The 18,132-nt window shown below is 36.4% G+C and overlaps 3 protein-coding genes across 3 annotated transcripts; 2 read left to right on the forward strand and 1 right to left on the reverse strand.

The window, feature by feature from the left end:
- Window positions 1–105: 105 nt before the first annotated feature.
- On the forward strand, window positions 106–4,947 carry LOC149027430 (Ubiquinol-cytochrome C reductase hinge protein). Its single transcript, XM_089162549.1, has 5 exons — window positions 106–211; window positions 909–958; window positions 2,963–3,047; window positions 3,833–3,922; window positions 4,076–4,947. Coding segments are annotated over exons 2-5 (210 nt in total). The 5' UTR covers window positions 106–211; window positions 909–956; the 3' UTR covers window positions 4,109–4,947.
- Window positions 4,948–5,822: 875 nt separating this feature from the next.
- LOC149027431 (uncharacterized) lies at window positions 5,823–13,140 on the forward strand. The gene is made up of 4 exons (XM_089162554.1): window positions 5,823–5,979; window positions 6,112–6,237; window positions 6,706–6,761; window positions 10,934–13,140. Exons 1-4 carry the CDS (start codon window positions 5,928–5,930, stop codon window positions 11,153–11,155), a joined length of 456 nt encoding a protein of 151 aa, XP_089018680.1. The 5' UTR covers window positions 5,823–5,927; the 3' UTR covers window positions 11,156–13,140.
- A 489-nt stretch (window positions 13,141–13,629) lies between these two features.
- On the reverse strand, window positions 13,630–14,828 carry LOC149027432 (RING-H2 finger protein ATL78-like). The gene has a single exon (XM_089146816.1). The coding sequence runs from the start codon at window positions 14,826–14,828 to the stop codon at window positions 14,115–14,117; it is 714 nt and encodes a 237-aa protein (XP_089002942.1). The 3' UTR covers window positions 13,630–14,114.
- Window positions 14,829–18,132: the final 3,304 nt, after the last annotated feature.

Consider the following 18,132-nt stretch of genomic DNA (forward strand, 5'->3'; position numbering starts at 1 on the left):
TCCGAACTCTCTAGACGACCCGGAGTCCCCGATACCTTCTAGGCTTTTCGTTTTACGTTCATTCTGGCGTACGTTAGACCTCAACGTGGAAGGCGTACGTTAGCAACTGGTTTCTAGAGGCACTAGCATTTACTTTCGTAATTTCATTTGCCTCTTTCCTGCAAGTCTTGGCTTTAGTCTTCGAAGCCGCCGAAATCTGATTCGATAGAAGGTAGGACTGTAGGAGTGTTGTGTGGTTCGTTCTATCTCTTTTTTCTCTTTCATTGTTGTTGCAATATAAACTTGTTGCGAAATGGGATCTGTGTTTTTCGTTTCTTTTAGTATTAAATCTCTTACGTATGTGCGTGCAACATGTCGATCTATGAATTAGGGTTCAGAGACCCGGGATAATCTTTCACCTCACCTCGATTTTTATTTAATTTTTTGATATACAGTATCAACTCCATGATGATGAACGGTAGTTTAGAAATGGAGTGACATCTATTTTTTCTTGACGAAGAGAATCGATTGGAAGGACTTGGTAATTCGAAATCCTAAATTGTTTATAAAAGATATTACATTCTGCTAATGTTAATAGGAAATCCAAATGACACGTTTTATCCCTTCCTACTTCAATAAACTATTAATCGCAATTTATGCAGATTATATTGATTTGGAGCCATGAGTTATTGTTTTATTTTATCCCTATTTGATAAACTTGTAGCTGGAAATTGCAGGGGATTACTATCACTGTAGAAAATACAAACTTTTGTTCTGTAGTTGGAAGTATTTTGATTGTCATTGTAGGATAGCACTTAATGCGTCTTATGGTCTGCGAATTTGTTATTTTTATGTAATTTTTTTCTTCTTATGGCTTGCGAATTTATTATTTTAGTTATGTAATTTTTTTCTTCTTCTACCCTATGCAGGCGAGACTAGAAAGACTGCTTGGTTTAACATCTTTATCTTGAATCACAATGTGAGTATCTTTTTTCCATGTAATAATTTCAATGTGCTTTCTTTTCCTTTGTTGGTAACTTGTGATTTGCTAGGTACTTGTTGCTGTTCTCTCTATTCTGGTGCTTATTATATACTTGATGACATTCTGATAGTATGTTTTTTGATAGTACCCGGTTATATTTTTCCCTGGGGTTTGGGGTTACACAGTTTGGAATACAGTTTTCAAATGCATTATTTCTGCTTATGTCTTTCATAGTTATAATTGTTGTTTTGAAGGTGATGGAGTACTGCTTCTGTATTTTGATTTTTCAGAAGAACATTAAAAGACATCATCATCTCCCCCCCCCCCACGGGGTGTTTGGCGTGGTCTTTTATAGTGTTAAGTATTTGTTCTTCTGTTTGGGTGTGCTTGGTTTCTGATTTTCTCTCTTCTTTTAGTTGACCTATCAGATCTCTCTATCTGGTTGCTATTCAAAATATAACGTTTCCTTAATGGAATTAAGTGACAAGTGACTGATTTTGGTGTCTTGATTGACTAAATCACATGCCCACAGAGTAATTTAGTTTGCAAGGGGAACCAAATACAAGAGAACCACTATATATGGACAATTACAATATGGTTTAGTGATAAGAAGATTGAAGTATGCTAGAACTGACTTCTTTCTTGAAGGAGTTATAATGGTTAACAACAGATAAGAAGGGAGTCAATTCTGCCATGGCCTTTATTTGCAAGAATGTGGGGGTAAGGGTGCAGGACATCTTTCTCTTCATTTATTAGTGACAAGATGAATTCTTTTACTTTGTTAGGGCTCTTGAGTGGGAATTGATTATGTAATTGGGAGTAGAGGAAGCTTTTATGTCATTGACGAGTACTAAAGGGATTTGTGGTTGCATACTGTGGAGCTTCATGCTTTCCATTCAATCCATTGAGCTGGAAAGAATGCAATCTCTGGAATTAAAAACTTAAAATGAATGTTTGTTCTTAGGGTATGTACACAGGAGCACAATCAATTTGCTTGATGAGGTTTGATCTCAAAATAGGGGTTGAAAACTTGTATTTTGTTAATTTGAGGACATTGTAGCATCATGGACCAAAGTTTAGGCTGTTTTGAACCTTGACTTAGGTTGGTTTCAATTTTTTTTGTAAGGCCTGATAGTCATGAAGGGGAGTGTTATTTGTTTCTCTTCTAGAAGAGGCTGTCAAATAGTCCTCATCATGGGTTAATAGTGGAGTTAGAGCCATAGAAATTTTTATGAGGAAACTAGAGTCCTTATCCCAGTTATCTGAAAAGTTGTTTAGGTGTCCAAGAGTGTTAGATTTTAAAAGGTCCATCCTTTTTTGCCTTTTATTTATTTATTTAAAGTTGTTCCAAATATAACATTCTATTTTTTCACCATATCTCTCTCATCAATCCACCCTATCAATCTCTCCCTTCTGACTGTATTTTTCAATTCAAATTGGAATTTCAGATATTAAATAGTGATACTAATTCAATTTGGCCACTAGAACTGAGATTGGTGTTGTGGAATCTTAGCCTGTAAATATGGTGATTTGTCAGAATTTTCACTTTTGAAACAGAATTTCAGAAAATGGTGAATCACCTACAGGTCCATCTCAAGTAGTATGCTTTTGGTTCCAAGGAGTTGAAAAATGTGCTCAAGTATATCTTTCGATAAGGAACTTCATTACATTCTTTTCTTTTCCGTGCTGCAAAGATGTGTATCACTGTTTCTACTTATTTTCTTGTTCGTTTGGGACATGAAATATTTTACAATTAAGCTAAACAACCACTAGGTTAATAAATCTCATTGCATAGGTATAATCCAAAATTTCTGCAAGATGACAAGAGCTTTTGATAATGACATGATGTATGTTTCTTTCAAATCGTTTATGAAAACCCCTTTATACTTCCTACATAAAGAAGTCTTGAGAATAAGGCAGGTAGCAACTAAATTAAGGTCCTTTTTTGAAATTAAGACTGTGTTTCACTTGTCTATGAATTTCCTTGTTCTCTTAATCTAGGGCGGATGAAGAACCTGTTGATCAGAAGAAATATTTTGAAGAGACTTGCAAGCCAAAGTGTGTGAAACCTCTTCTTGAATACCAGGTATCTTCTAGTTTTTGAACCTTTAAATACCTTGCATTTCGAGAGCTGACAAATTTCTTCTTGTTGAACCTTTTTTTTGCGCACTTAAAAACGGTTTTCTGATAAACTGGACTATTATTCATTGGAATTTGTCTTTGTAAGTTGGAATTCAATGATTCATCATCATTCCATATTATTCTGTAGTATTTGCCATGGTAAGTTGGAATTCAATAATTCTAAATCTTCCCACGGGTCTGAATCTCTGAGAATCTTGTATATATTGTAATATGTGGTTTCTCCAGTTTTTGGTGCTTGAACTCTGAGCATAAAAATGTCAGTTCCTGCTCTTTAACTGGTCTAAAATTTTTGTTTAATATGAATTAGATATAATGTTCATCTTTCAAAAATGCGTAGTATTCTTTTGGGTAGGAATATATTTTATTATAGTTTTGGTGAACTTGTACTTGTCATTGATAATGTGGTATTAAACTATTCGATATTTTGGTCGTCTCAGATTGTTTGCTTTCCCTTCTGGAAAGCTTACCTTTTATGGGTATCAGTTTATTAATTCAAGATGTAAATTTGAGCCATTGAGGTAGATTAGGAGCATGTTCTCTTATTTATTGTAATTCAAGTGCAAACCTGTTCAAGTATGGGGCAAAACTTTCCATTCTTTGATTCGTACGTTCTTTGTTCTTTGTTCTTAGTTGCTGTGATGCCTTGTTCATTTAGGTTTAATTTGGGTATTAGGTGAAATGTCTTTATCTGCAATTTTATAGACTTGAAAACTTCTTTTTAAATTACAGGCATGTGTTAAGAGAATCCAGGGTGATGAATCCGGTCACAAACACTGTACGGGGCAGTACTTCGATTACTGGTCTTGTGTCGACAAATGTGTAAGCCCTCACTCTCTTTTCTTGTCTTTCTTTTCTTTTGGGGTGGGGGTTTGGGGGGAGCGAAGGAAAGTAAGCCCCCCACTTCATTGTTAATATAATTGTTTAAGCAAATTCGCTGGTATCTTCTGCTGATGCTGCTTTTCTGAAATACAGGTCGCACCAAAGCTCTTTGCAAAACTCAAATAAAGAGGCTGTTCCATGGGGTTGCACTTTGTAGCCCACGATATTTTTTTGCCAACTCTAATAACTGTTCCCAAACTTCTCATCGGCTCATTTGTACCTCAAACAAACCATGCTTGTCTGGTCTCGTTTGGAAATTTTTTGAAAAAATAGAACCTACCATTATAAATGTTGGTGTTGAGAGTTGACTCTGTCAGCTAGTTTTGATGTTGGTTTCATGCGCTTTGTTGCACTTTAGGTTGTTTTATATGTATTGGTCTGGTCAATAAAGTGCATGATGAACAGGTCAGTAACCAATATAAGTCATCATCCTGCGAAGGTTGGTGAACTGTGACTTTTGGTATTTAATTGTCAGACTCGCGTGAATTAAGTTGATCAACATTTTCCCCTGTTCCTATTAGCCAGTCAATGTTTGAGAATCAAGGTCTTAAATTATGATCAAAATGTTGTGCTTGAGATGATGTAAAACTGTATCATTGAGACGCTGGTAAGTCAAGCCATTGCCTTTTTCTTGTTGGAGAGATTTTTAGCATTAGTAGCGTTTTTAGGTTTTTCACCCTGTTGGATGCATATGAGTCCTCATATAATATAAGAAGTCTTTCCACTTTCGCTTTCCAGACTAATCATGTGTGTTCATATGTTTCCCTCCATTGTTACGAATAACTGCAATAACTTCTCTTTGATTGCAATGGTTTAAAATGACCAGCAATGTTCTACCTGTGTAAGCTAAGAATATAACAGATGATGCAAGCTCGCAAGAAATTCATCAATTTTAATGTAGACGACCATTGACCGTAAATTGCAGAAAGTAAAAGAAAATTGAAGAGACAAAATTCAGATAAATCTTCTTGCCAACAAAAAATTTAGATAAATTTTTAAAATGAAAATAATGGGTTACAATGTTTCCTAGTCATGCTAGGCAGCTAGGGTCTTTCGTCTCAACAGAATCTGAAGTGCATCGAAACTCTGCAGTTGATTTAGGCCGTTTAGGTATGTATTTTCACTCTCATTTCAACATCTATTCTCTGATGTATTTTATTTTAAAATAAAATTTCTTTTGGAATCTATAATGTACTTTTTTAGAAAAGAGAACCGTTTGTTCTTGGTTAAAGTAATTTAGAGTTTGAGAGTGAGAAAAGAGGGAGAAAAAAATATGGTTTTAATAAAAGAAATATGCATTGACTATTTTACTAAGTTGAAGAATTGACAATTTAAGATTGTGAATTTTTAGTTTTGGCTGAGATCCAATATTCTAGATGGATTAAGGCCGCTCTAGTTACAATGCCTTATGTTTGATGCATTTTTCTTATAATTTGATTTTTTTTTTTTTATTTCAATTTTCATTATCATTTTTTTTAGTAGTTTTTCATTTTGGGCCTATAAAATTTATTTTTCATTTTTGTAAAATTTTTTTCATCATATTCATTGCTTCTTTTGAATGGCATAATCGAGAATGAGAATTAATACAAAAAAGTGCTTACCGGTAACCCAAAGGTCAGTGGATTTCGGGTTAAAGTGAGAGTTATGGTGGGTTTGTTAGGTTCGGCCACCCCTGGTCGACGATGAACCGAATGACTCTGCACTATCTGGTTTTCTTATGAACCTAGGTGGTCCGACCGGATCAACTTACGAGTTTGAACTTTGGAATTGGATCATTAGTATCTGGTTTTATTATGAACCTTACATGAGACGATCGGCTCAACTTTCGAGTTTGGTTGGACCATTTGTTCATGACTCGCCAAACGACCTCGATCTCGAGTTTTTAAGAGCGGCTTCCTGTAACTGTTTTTGAAGAAGCAGGGTTAAACGCTTAGAAATCTTTAACATGGGGAGCGACGGGAAATCGACGAAGAGGCGCTCATCTTCAATTTCTGAAGGTCTACATACTGTCTTCGATACTCATCGATTCGTTTTCCTCTTTTTTTTTTCGTAACTGCTCTACTTCCTTTTTGCTCGGTTTGGGATTTCTTGAATAGATAGATGGTTTTTTTTTCTTTCCTTTTTTGCAGATGAAGGCAAGAGGAAAAAGCACAGAACCAGAGACGATAGGGAGAGAAAGAAGATTAAAAGCGACAAGAAAGAAAAGATGAAGAGCGACAAGTCTCACAAGCACTCGAAACGCCACTCTGATAAAGGTATGAGTGGTGTTGTATTCGCCCGCCCCTCGCATTTTTCATGCTTTAGATCTCTTCTTGTATTAATTTGGAATGGACTTCTCACAGACTGTAATGCGTATTTCTCCCCCCTTTTTTGAGATCAATATATCTGCTATTTAGCTTTGCACCTTAATTTCAGTTTCTCTCTCTTATTTGTTTCTTTTTAGGCGCGCATCCTTGATCAGTTCAACGTCTTCTGTTTAAATTTTCTTTGTTGTTGTTTCCTGTGACGATATTTTTAAGACGAAAATTGTTGCATATATAATGCACAATCATTCAATTTGGATTCAATTTGTATGATTCTGTCTATATATGAAGTACCGACAGTTTCTGTTAATTTGTTTTAAATTATCAGATTCCTGAATGATCACTTGTCATTACCGTCTATGGAGATAAGAGTCTCTTTGTGAGTTTTTGGCCATATTGACTCGGGAAAGTTGCTCTCAGGAAAGAAGTCTAAGGAGGAGCATGACAGGAAACATCACAAACGGGATCGACATTCTGTGAGTTCCTTTATTGGCAATGTCTATTTGGAAAGTGTTTGTTTATCTTCATTTTTAAGCCGTTTGATGCAAATTTACCATTGATTCACTGAACATGCATCAGAAGAAGAATAAGAGATTAAGTATTGTAGAGGCCATTTTCGAGCTCCTGATATAAAATTTTCAAAGTATTTGTGTTGGCTCCAAATTGTAACTTTGCTGGGATCCAGCTTTACTACAAGCTTGGAAACTGGAATGTCTTTCTGTATGCAATTTGCATATGCTGAAGTATCAGCCTTCTTTGCTAGAGTTCCTGGCTTGATTTGATATTATGTAAAATTGATTACTCTTGTAGGTCATCTCAAAAAGTTTTTCACACTTGAACCAAATAATCCATTGTTCCTTTATGTTTTGTACAAATTTAGTGTTCTGCCTTTTCCTTTAAACAGCTTCTATACACCCTTTTTATATGTGTGATTTAGTTGTTGGGGCCTCTTGATGTTGTCTTAATTAGGTTCTTAATATCACATAGAGTTTGGTGAAAAGAGATGAGTTATGCAAGTTGTGACCACACTAAGGTTGGCTTAGGGCCATATAAATCTTTTTAGTCCAGAATGAGTAAAATAAAATAAGGTGTAAACCTGGCAACAGATTTGTTGTAATCAAAGTGAAGAAACTTAGCTATTGTTCGTGGGAAAATGGATGCCCTGGTAAGATTGCCAAAACATTTAGGTTTTTCTGGTAGGTTTAGATTATAGAATGAATGATGGAGAGAGGTTAATGGTAGGAACAGTCTGGGATTTGCCAAATTCAGGGTATTCGTTAAGTTGGATGGGGGTTATAGAGGCTGTAGAAATAGAATAGAAAGGGCGGATAATCTAATTGGCAAGTGTTTTGGCATTTGTGGAGGGCTGGATAGTGTTCTTATCTGCTGTGGGAGTAAGTTGTTGGTGGTTTTATCCGAAAAGCCGAAAGTTATGGTTCTACAAAGAGGGGGAATTCTAATGGTGGGTTTAAGAGTTATGAAGTTTAGGGCTATGGAGAAGAGGGGAAGGGGTTGGAGAAACAGCAGGTTCAATTTGGGGGGAAAGATGAATGGAACAATAGCTGACTTGTTACTTACCTGTAACCAATTCTAGTAATGGCTGGGGTGGAGATGGGGTGATGTAGACAGATCACAAGCTGCCAAAGGAGAAACCCTCAATGTGAAACCCTGGGCTTGCTCAACGCCTGGAGATCCTTTACCGTTGACCAGAAGCTACTATTCCTTGATCTTAGGCTGCAACACACTATGTATTAATATCTTCTAAAATCTGAGTTTGTTACAAGCTTAGGCTATCTATTTATAACCTTAGCAATAACAATGACTCTTAATAGTACTTAACATCCAATTAGAATTCAAATTGGACTTCTAACTTAAAAAGCTCCTTATCTCAACTTATACTAAATAAAAATTCAAAAACAGAATTGAACTACTAATAAACTCCTAATTACAAATATGCCCACCTGGGCTCGAGTAGGACTGATGAAATTACCAAACTGCCCCTGACAGCGAGCACTGGTTTTATGCTTCTGGGCAGCAGACCTAGGACTTCCTCCAGGCCTTGGGATTCCTTTTGGGGTAGGTCTGGGGACGTACATCAGTATTTACTATCAACAACAACAACAACGACAAGCCTTATCCAACTAAATGGGGTCGGCTACATGGGTTCTTGCTTTCCAATTAGTGTTGTTTAAGGCCATGCTGGATATAAGGCCTAAGCTATGCATATCATTTCTCATCATTTCTCTTAAGGTTATCTTAGGTATGCCCCTAGCTCTTCTAATTCCTTCAATCTGGATTATATCACTTCTCTATATAGGAGCATTTACAGGCATTCGTTTAATGTAGCCGTTCCACATCAAACGACTTTCTTGTATTTTATCACTTGTTGGAGGTACTCCTAGATCAGCTCTAATATGATCATTCCTTATCTTATCATTCGTAGTTTTGCCACTTAACTATCTTAACATTCTCATTTTTGCCACACTAAGTTTATCAATATGATGTTTTTTAGCAGCCCGACACTCTCCACCATATATCTTAGCTAGTGGAACGATGGTCTCGTAGAATTTTCTTTTAAGTTTTAAAGGACGTTGATTGCATGAAGACCTTAGGCGCACCTCTCCACTTCATCGACCCTATTTTAATTATTTGGGTAACGTCCCTATTGTTACATTTTTTATTTATGATTGAACCAAGGTATCTAAAAGAATAACTTTGAGGAATCTCCTTGTCATCAAGTTTCACTACCTCATCGTCTGCCTGATCATGAACGAAGTTACAAATTAGATATGATGTCTTTGTTCTACTCAGTTTAAAGCCTTTTGATTCCATAGTTGCTCTCTGTGATTCTGACTTTCTATTAATCCCTACTTTTGTCTCTTCTATTGACACAATATCATCAACAAAAAGCATACACCAAGGAATCTCATCTTGAATGTCTTTAGTTAATTCATCTATTACCTTGCCTCCCACTGTTTTTAGACTTGCCCCTAAACCATCATACATATCCTTAACTATGTCCACAAATTTGCTTGCAACATTTCTTTTCTCTAGGGCCTGCCAAATCAATGTTCTAGGGACTCTATCATAAGCTGTTTCTAGGTCTGAAAATATCATATGGAGATCTTTCCTACACTCTCTATACCTTTCCATAAGCTTTCTAATAAGGTAAATAGCTTCCATTGTAGATCTTTCCAGCGTAAAGCCGAAGTGGTTCTCCTTAGTTGTGGTTACTTGTCTCAAATAGGTTCAATTACTCTCTCCCATAATTCGTAGTATGACTCATTAGTTTGATGCCTCTATAGTTATTACAACTTTAAATATCTTTTCTTTTTGTAAATTGGAACCACAATGTTTCTCCTTCATTCATCTGACATTTTCCTTGTGCTCATACTTAAACAACTTGGTTAGCCAAGCTAGCCCGTAGGTTCCTAAGCTCTTCCATACTTATATTGAGATTTATTGGGACCTTGTGGCTTGCCTACTTTCATCCTCCTTAGAACTTCTTTTACTTAGTATTATCAAAATTTCCAAAATATTATTGAAGCCTTGTTGATATAGCCCCTTTTATGCTCAAATTCATGGGGCTTCCTGGTCTCGAGTCCTGTTACAATTAGCACTGTAATTCCTTTTCTGAACTACCAACCTACTAGGAAGTCAATCCAAAAGTAGGAAAACTCTCACCAAGCAGTCTGATTAGCTTAGAAGTTCCTCCTAAGTCCTAATGTTAAGATGTCCCAAACGTGCTGATAACGCAAGCCACAAGAACTTTGACTGACATTTCACCCTATAACATCTAACTGATAAAGGAAATATTCAAAGGTTTTTCAATATCAAGTGAGATAAGGACTACCCTTACAGGGTGTATTTTGGGGGTCTAGTGAAACCTTCCAGCATGACCTGTTGGAAGCTTTGTGAAATAGAAATGAGCAGTTATTCCCTAAAAAATTCAAGTAGTAACATAATTGTTGTATAGAGAAGACTGTTCAAACATGTGACCAATCTTAATTTGACAGCTTCGCTGTTGAGATGTAAATGAGTCCTGCAAAACATGTGAAGCGTAAGTTCACTAAAGAACTTGCATGTCAGAATTGGGCTTGCTGATTTTGAGATGAATTCCGGAGGGCTTTTTGCTCTGGAACCCATAAGCCAATAACTACCAAAAAACTATTTCTTCTTTCCTATATCAGCCTCTGGTACATCAATTTTATGGTGGTGTTTGTCTATTTGATATCTGTACTTGAATCATGTTATTGTAAATACTGCTTGATGTGTATCAGTTTGAATTGGGTAAACAGTATATGCTCTCATATAATGATTTACCCTCTGTATTTATACTCAAATAACTCCTTTGTATCTTTGCTCTACATGTACTGTTATCAACTGACTTGTTAATATTGATTTGTATCAAGTTTTCTTTTTCTGCAACTTCCATTCTATTTCATGCTTCTCTTGCACTCTAAGCTGGTAATTCATTTACTTGCTTATGAATAAGTGATTTGTGGTTAATCTTCACATTCAGTGATTGATTTGATTTGCAAATTATCAATAATTAATCTGCGTGATGAATTAAGCCAGTCTCTCTCTTTATCCATATATTTGGGATAGCTAATATTCACTGACGATGGTATCCTTTATAAAATGCTAGTTTCAAGAGCTTTCCAACGATGACTATTTTTCCAAGAATAACGAGTTCGCCACATGGTTGAAAGAAGAGAGGGGATTATTCTTCTCGGATCTTTCATCTGATGCTGCACGTGAACTGTTTCAGAACTTCGTCAAGGATTGGAATAGTCAAAAGCTTGGATCGCAATACTATGAAGGCATTGCAAGTGGTCCCCGGACTCGTCATGACTGGAAATTCACATGAGAAATAATTCTGTGAGTGCGCTCACTAATAGTTTTTCTTCTGCTGCCTCTGCTTTTTTTCTTTTTTTTCTTTCTTCTTCTTCTTCTTGTTGGAGAAGAAGAAGAGGGGGGTTTTGATCGGTAGCTAGGAATGAAAACCAGCAGTGCCTGTCTTGTCTGTTGGTACTTTTCCTTGTAAGATAACCTAGTTAATCTAATATTTGTACTTTTCAACGTTTTCTTCTCAGTCCAGCACCCCATGATAATCTAAAGCTGCAACGGGGATGAAACGAGTTGAGTTTTCCCGAACCCAATTTCAGTCTTGAATACTCTTAGCTAAGTTTATTCATGTCCAGACCTTAATTCAGAGACCTTTGAACTCTGATGGGCTAAGTCAAATTCAATTTTGTCTTGAGTGTCTCCGCTTGGCCCTATTCCAATATATCTCCTTGATATATTAAAAAAAAAATATATAAAATACATAATATAACATCATGTTAAATTTGAACCATTGATATATTAAAAAAAATTAAAAAGTAATAAAACTTCTAAGCTAATACTAATATAAAAGTTTCTTAGTAAATAAATCTGATATAAAATAAATAAATTATTGCATGATTATATTAGGGTTAAGTCCATGGATAAATTAGGACTGGGATAGAGTTGATAAGGGACAAAATGAGGGCAAAATTATTAGGAACAAGTTAGGGGGACAAATAGTAGTAGTCCTAGGCTCGCCTTTGGCTCACTGGCTTTGATATGTTTTAGAGTCAAAGTCTTAAACCTAGTCCTATTTGAGCTTAGGGCAAGATGGCACAAATTGGGGCTACCACACCAAATTAGCACCTCCATCCTATAGCATGAATATTGACGTAGATGGGGCCTCCGAATTTTCTTTCTAGTGTTTGATAATTTAGTTTGAAACTTCCTATGCGTAGTACAGACTCCAACCTTAGCAAATCATTTTGGAGAGCACTCGGAGATGTGAGACGCATGAATATTATCTCTTGGATTTGAAATCACAGATATGATTAGGGGAAAATTTATGCAGTCCTTATAGTTAACTAAACCGTGTAGAGGTGACATTTTAACAATCTTGAAAGTATTTTATTCCTTGTGAGAAAACTATTAAGATTTGGTTTGGTTGTAAGGAAAATGACTTTTTTCCTAGGTAAAATGATTTAAGTGTTTGATTGTTAGGATATTACTTTTCTTAAGTAAAGATAATTATCACATTTCAAATGCAAACGCAATTTTGATTTACTTATAAAAACCACAAATAAATAAAAAAAACTAGGGAACTTTGACTCTCAACTCTCCATCTTCAATGAGAGCATTGGTAGCAGAAAGTGAACCTATTTGCACCTTTGCCCTGTACCTAGCAAGCCCAAAATCACAAACGTCAGAGAATGAGACTATCCGTGCATTCGTCCGGGATGAGAAGGGACGTGAATGTGCATGTTTGCAATGAAATTATTGATATATAGACGAAGTATGGGTCTATTGACAAGGCATGATGTTTCCAATGCAATATGTTGGTGCTATGAGTCTTGTGTCACAGTCCATAACCATTGCTCTCTTAAGATGTAATTGACTGATTTTTAAATTATAAAAAAAAGTTACCTTAATTTTACATCAATTTTGCAGTAAACCAATCCACTTGGTAAAATTAGTTTCATTGTCTTTACCCTATTTGCAACCAAATGACATAAAGGGTAAAAAAATTCTTTCATTTCACTTGCCTTTCGCATTCTTCCTTGCAACCCATCTTGTGTTGCTCAGGTGCTAGACGAGGTACTACACCTGTGATTTTTTTTATTGTAGTTTCTTTTTTATACCAAAGGATGATAATTCCTCTGCAAACTCCCTGTCGAGAGGGTTCTGTCTTTCCGTGTGCAATAGTATGGTCCCTTTTCGATCCTTGATCTTGGGTGTAACCCAGCCAAGTGTTTTGACACCGGTTTCCTTTAATATATCCTTTTCTTATTGAATTAAAAAAAAAAAAAACAAAAAAAAATATAAAAGTCACATTATCATCAACCCCTCCATACTGTATACAATCGAATCGTTAAAGTTCTTTTCCACACCGCAGAAGCCTGATCTTTAAAATTCCCCTTTTTTTTCTTTCTTTTTCGTGGTGAAAAAAATAATAGAACTTTACAGATCAGGCTTCTGCGGTGTCGAAATTTTCACTTCACCAGGGATGAAAACAAAGAAAGTGCAATTGCCCAATTCATTATGCCATTAGCCATCATTCTCGGCCTTTTATTGGTATATGTGCTCTAATGGCTGGAAAGAACAAAAATGTACTGTGTTGACATGGTGAGCCTAGATTCTTTATTCTCACGGCCCACCAATATTAGCCTTCATTAGATACTTGGAGATCATTTTTGCTTTCCTGCTTTTAGTTCGAAGCTCTGGAGTGCCTTCACTCTCAGCTTCCATCCATTCTCGAGCTTAATTTTTCATCTCATTTTTAACAACCAATCTTGAGGTTCATTCGTGGGAACAAGTCTGTTTCTCTCTTTTAGCAAACCACTCTTGGGTTGAGGTTCATTGTGATCAGGACGTCTCTTTCGCTCTTTTTAACACCAAAGGAACGCAAAGAATAAAAAGTAAATATAATGGAAGTCTGTACTGTAGATTTTTGCAACGATTTTAATGTGTAACAAATTTGTACAATCTTTACACTTTACTCCTACACTTGTGGGGAAGCTGTGGTTAATCTTCTCGCCTCAGTTGTGAAATGTGAAGTATAGTATTTTGGTGCTAGTCTGATAACTAAGTAACCTTCTGGTTCTAGCAGAAATTTATACAGTTTTTACACTGCTCCCTACCTTTGTGTGGGGGGAGGGAGCAGTCTGGTAACTAAGTATCAAACCTTCTGGTTCTAGAAGAAATTTGTACAGTTTTTATACTGCTCCTTCCCTTCAGGCTCTAGAAGAAATTTGTACAGTTCTTACCTTTGTTGAAGTAGCTAGTTATGTACCATTCTGGTAATTATGCATCAACCCTTCTGGTTCTAGAGGTACAAGAAGTACCTGTGGTTGTGGCTGTGGCTGTGGCTGCGGTGGTGGCGGAGTTGGCGGCATGGATGAACTATTTTGGCTGCAACCTACAATCTTTTGGAAAGTGTCTACTAGGGAGTGCCGGCAAGTAGGACATGAAGAGTGTTCCAAGAGCCATTTGTCAATACACCGTGTATGGAATCCATGGCTGCAGTTAGGCAAGACCCTTACCCGCTCGCCTGGTGCGAACTCTGCGAGGCATATGGCACACTCAGCGTCCAATCCAGGGAGCTTCAGCTCAGTTGAGTAAGGCACTACTGGAAACATCTTGAGGGCTTTTTTCTTTACTCCGGTGTTAGCTTCCCTGTTTGATCTGTGGGTGCCTGATTCAAAACGCACCTGGCTTGGGCATCTTAGTGCACATCTAATGATAGAGTTAAGCCCAAGTGCACATATTAGAGCACATAAGAGGACTGAAAGGATCATCACCACATTTGCATCGAAGCTACCTTGGCCAGGATAGGGTTCAGAAGATGACCAGTGACTTCCTTGGCTTGGTGGAGTTGCAGTATCTTGTGAGATTTGATGAAAAGGAGTCTGTAGTAACAATTTCCTCGAGTGATGAACATTTCTTAGAAGATCTTCAGACAGCAATGGACGGGAAAAGAAAGAAGTAGGAGGAGACATGAATGTAAACTAAAATGATTTTGAGTTGTGTTGGTTAAGTAAGCTATGGGTGGAATTCTGAAGTGGTTGCAGAGGGGGATTATATAGAATAGGAAGGGGAAGGCTGAGTTAGCTTCTTCGAGTTAAAATACAAAAGCAAGATCTCATACGTTGGAGTATTATACGTTAAGAATATTCAAAGCGTTATATCATTTTCAGATTAAAAATGTTTCATCCAATCCTGGGCTTAGGTTTATTTTATTAGATGAATCGTCGCTATAAGTGGGAAGGTTTCTCATGCTGCCAGTGTAGGGAAATCATCCAGAACCACATTGATGTTTGATAAAGGAAATGGTACATCTATATGGGTCCTGTGAGAAAGATACCTAAACGAGGAAAAGGATTCACAGAAGTGAGCAAGCGCCATATATTGACGTGATATATGTCTTTCCATGCAGCCGCATGATGGTACTTTTGCATTATATATTATTTGGCTGCGTGGAAAACTTTTTCTCTTGTATTAAATCTTCAGTAATTGGATTCCCCACTAAGCTCTTCCAAGTTGAATGGGCAAATTCTAATCAGCACGGCCCATGCCACTTTCTATGCTGCATAGAGTGACACGTGGCACGAGGTCACTCAATGGGTCCCAGTCTCCCACCAAGTAAGGGTGTCTGGGTTCAAAACATGGTATCCTGGGGCCATTTCCTTGGCTGCTAGAGTGACACGTGGTACAACTAGGAGCCGGTCTGGGTTTCAAAATTTTGTTGTCTCGTCATTTATGTTTGGGGAAAGAATGCCTTGTCTTAGTGGTTAAGCCTAGTGGGCTTTAAAGAAAGATGGGCCTTTTGTCCCATCCGCTGTGGGAGGAGACGTGTTTGTGTATCCGTTGCTTCGCATCTGAGTGAGTGGACACGTCAAATGTTGTCGTTCTCTAACTCAAACTCGTTTGGTCTTTGCCTATTTCAATTGGTTCGAGCTAGGTGTTAGTTCTGAGTCAGACCAAGAATTGGATCGGCTGGGCCGGGTTTGATCTCCGGTTCACTTGATTTCTTTTGAATCAATTCTGCATGGGAAAATCTTAAAAATCTAGAATTAGATCCAGATCGACCGAGTAAAATTGAATAGGATACTTAGATATGGTATCACTTTATTTGACCAAACATGTGGTCCAAATTAAATTTTGCAGACCTTATATGTAACAATTCTCAAACTTTCTCCACAAAGCAAGGGAAAGGTTTACTTCCTGAGGCAAATCTCATAAGGGAAAGGCACTTCATGCACTAGATATGTCCGTTCTAGTAGATTATAAAGCTACATGGCCTTTTGTTTGCTTGAGAGAGCACAAGTGCATTTTGCATAGTGCAAATCATGGTTGATTAAATCAAGTCTGATAAACTGATGATCTGAACAGCTTTCTATCATCATTTTATATTTTGTGTGGTAAAAAATATCATCATGTATGAACACCATGTCTACCTTTACGGCACATTCTTATACAAATCTGTTTATTATTATTCTGTAATGTACTAATGTGGCTTTAGTTATTAAATAAATTTTGTCTTATAAGCCTAATGCATGTCAATTTTGTTGGTGGGTGGACTCTACTGCAAGAGGGTGAGAATGATTTTGATTTGTCCACTATATCTCATTTTTTTTAAAAGGGCAATGGTAGTGGCAAAATCTAGAACTAACATAACCTTCTGGCCTTTAATGTGTGTGGCTTCTAACCTAAACGAAAGTCTATTAGAATTTATTATAAAAAATATCTTCTCTCAGTGGTTTAACAAATATTGAAATACCATTGGATGTAAAAGTAAAAAGCATATGAGTCAAATCTTAATACCAACCACTGAATGGAAAAAGACTCCAAGAGTATATTATGAGTATATTATGTTTATACAAAAGATGTAGATAATATAATTATATAAAAAGTTGGTCCAACTAGTAAGGGACCGAAGGGAAAGTATGTTGATACTCTTTTTTTCCTAATTCGTATCTTTTCGAGGTTGGGGTTAAGAAAAGGACCTAGAGGGTCATGCCTACATAATGTCTCCCTAGAGATCTTCTTTGCCGTCTAGTTAGAAGCAAATGAAAGGTTTTTCAAACCTTTAATAGCACAAAAGCTGTCCAAAGAAAAAGCCGCTAAGTGTACATCATCCCTAGCAACTTCTATCTCCATCACCTCAGTTGGAAGAGCTGAATAAAGGATCCTATAGACCATTTAACTGCGAAGAAAAACATAATTAGAATCCCAAGTGATACAACTCTTTGCACCCTTAAGAGTCATTTTGTTAAGTTGCATTGTAATTTGGTATAGATTTTAACTGTGATTTTTTTTTCTATCTTTGACTCGCTATGTTCTTCAACTTGTCACGAATTTGGTGATATTTGATTGACGTAGTTAGGTCTATTGGCAATGAGCCTCTGGTAACTGTTACTAATGTCTTATTCATTATCTATAACCTTTGGAAATTATATTAGATATATATAGTTTATTCGGTGGGATTTGAAAATCAGTTATACGTAACCTTACTTTTCTTTTTAGTTGCTAATACAAATGCTTATTCAATACTCAACCATAAACCTCTCCGGAAAAGGAAAAACAAAAAAAATAAAATAAAAATAGAACTCCAGTTTTTGACTGTACCATTGGGCAAAAATATGTGGAATCTGTGTCTTTTTCAGGTAGCAAATCTAGAGAATCTCTTTTTCTTTGGAATCTAGAAAATCTTCTTTATCTATTACCAAAATAAACAAATTCAAAATGTTTCTTTGAAGGAACCTTTCTTGCAAACAATATTAAAGTAATAATATAGAAGACCCATTTGAAAGGATATGATATATTTTTCACTATAGGCCAAAATAATAAATAAAATTTACAGCAATTTTTTAAAACTTTTTTTGTTTACTTAGAAGAATAGAGAAGCTAAAGATTTTTGGATTCTTGATTTTTATGTGAAAGCAAGTGGAGTATATCTGGGCGAAGACATTGACAAGGTGGTCTTCGAGTCTTATTGTAGCGAGTTAATTTGTCCATGCTGAGGCACAAATTTACACTGATTCAGTTGTGTTAGCTGGGTGATCCTATGTAGATACGGCCGTTTTGTTATATTATAAAAGAGATTGCAGCGGCTTCCATATAACCATTAACTTTTGTCTATACCTACCAACAAGACTTAAATTATTTTATTTTGGTGAAAATAGATCTGATCTGCACTTTACAGCCGCCCCAATTGCAACTAGTTAAATCTATAATTTCATCTCAAACCAAATTTTAGAATTGTGGAACCTGAGTTCCAGACATATCAACTGCTAATATAGG

The sequence above is a fragment of the Hakea prostrata genome, chromosome 1 (genome assembly GCF_041222555.1).
Source record: "Hakea prostrata isolate BN-2017 chromosome 1, UWA_Hpros_2, whole genome shotgun sequence".
Lineage (NCBI taxonomy): Eukaryota > Viridiplantae > Streptophyta > Magnoliopsida > Proteales > Proteaceae > Hakea > Hakea prostrata.

What these genes read in the sequence shown, in the direction of transcription:
- LOC149027432 (XM_089146816.1), bottom strand. Translation starts at nt 14,828, where the DNA reads ATGTCTCCTCCTACTTCTTTCTTTTCCCGTCCATTGCTGTCTGAAGAT.
- LOC149027431 (XM_089162554.1), top strand. Translation starts at nt 5,928, where the DNA reads ATGGGGAGCGACGGGAAATCGACGAAGAGGCGCTCATCTTCAATTTCT. An exon ending in CTCATCTTCAATTTCTGAAG is followed by an intron (nt 5,980 to 6,111) that starts GTCTACATACTG and finishes CCTTTTTTGCAG; the next exon opens with ATGAAGGCAAGAGGAAAAAG. An exon ending in GAAACGCCACTCTGATAAAG is followed by an intron (nt 6,238 to 6,705) that starts GTATGAGTGGTG and finishes AGTTGCTCTCAG; the next exon opens with GAAAGAAGTCTAAGGAGGAG.
- LOC149027430 (XM_089162549.1), top strand. An exon ending in AACCTCTTCTTGAATACCAG is followed by an intron (nt 3,048 to 3,832) that starts GTATCTTCTAGT and finishes TTTAAATTACAG; the next exon opens with GCATGTGTTAAGAGAATCCA. An exon ending in GGTCTTGTGTCGACAAATGT is followed by an intron (nt 3,923 to 4,075) that starts GTAAGCCCTCAC and finishes TCTGAAATACAG; the next exon opens with GTCGCACCAAAGCTCTTTGC.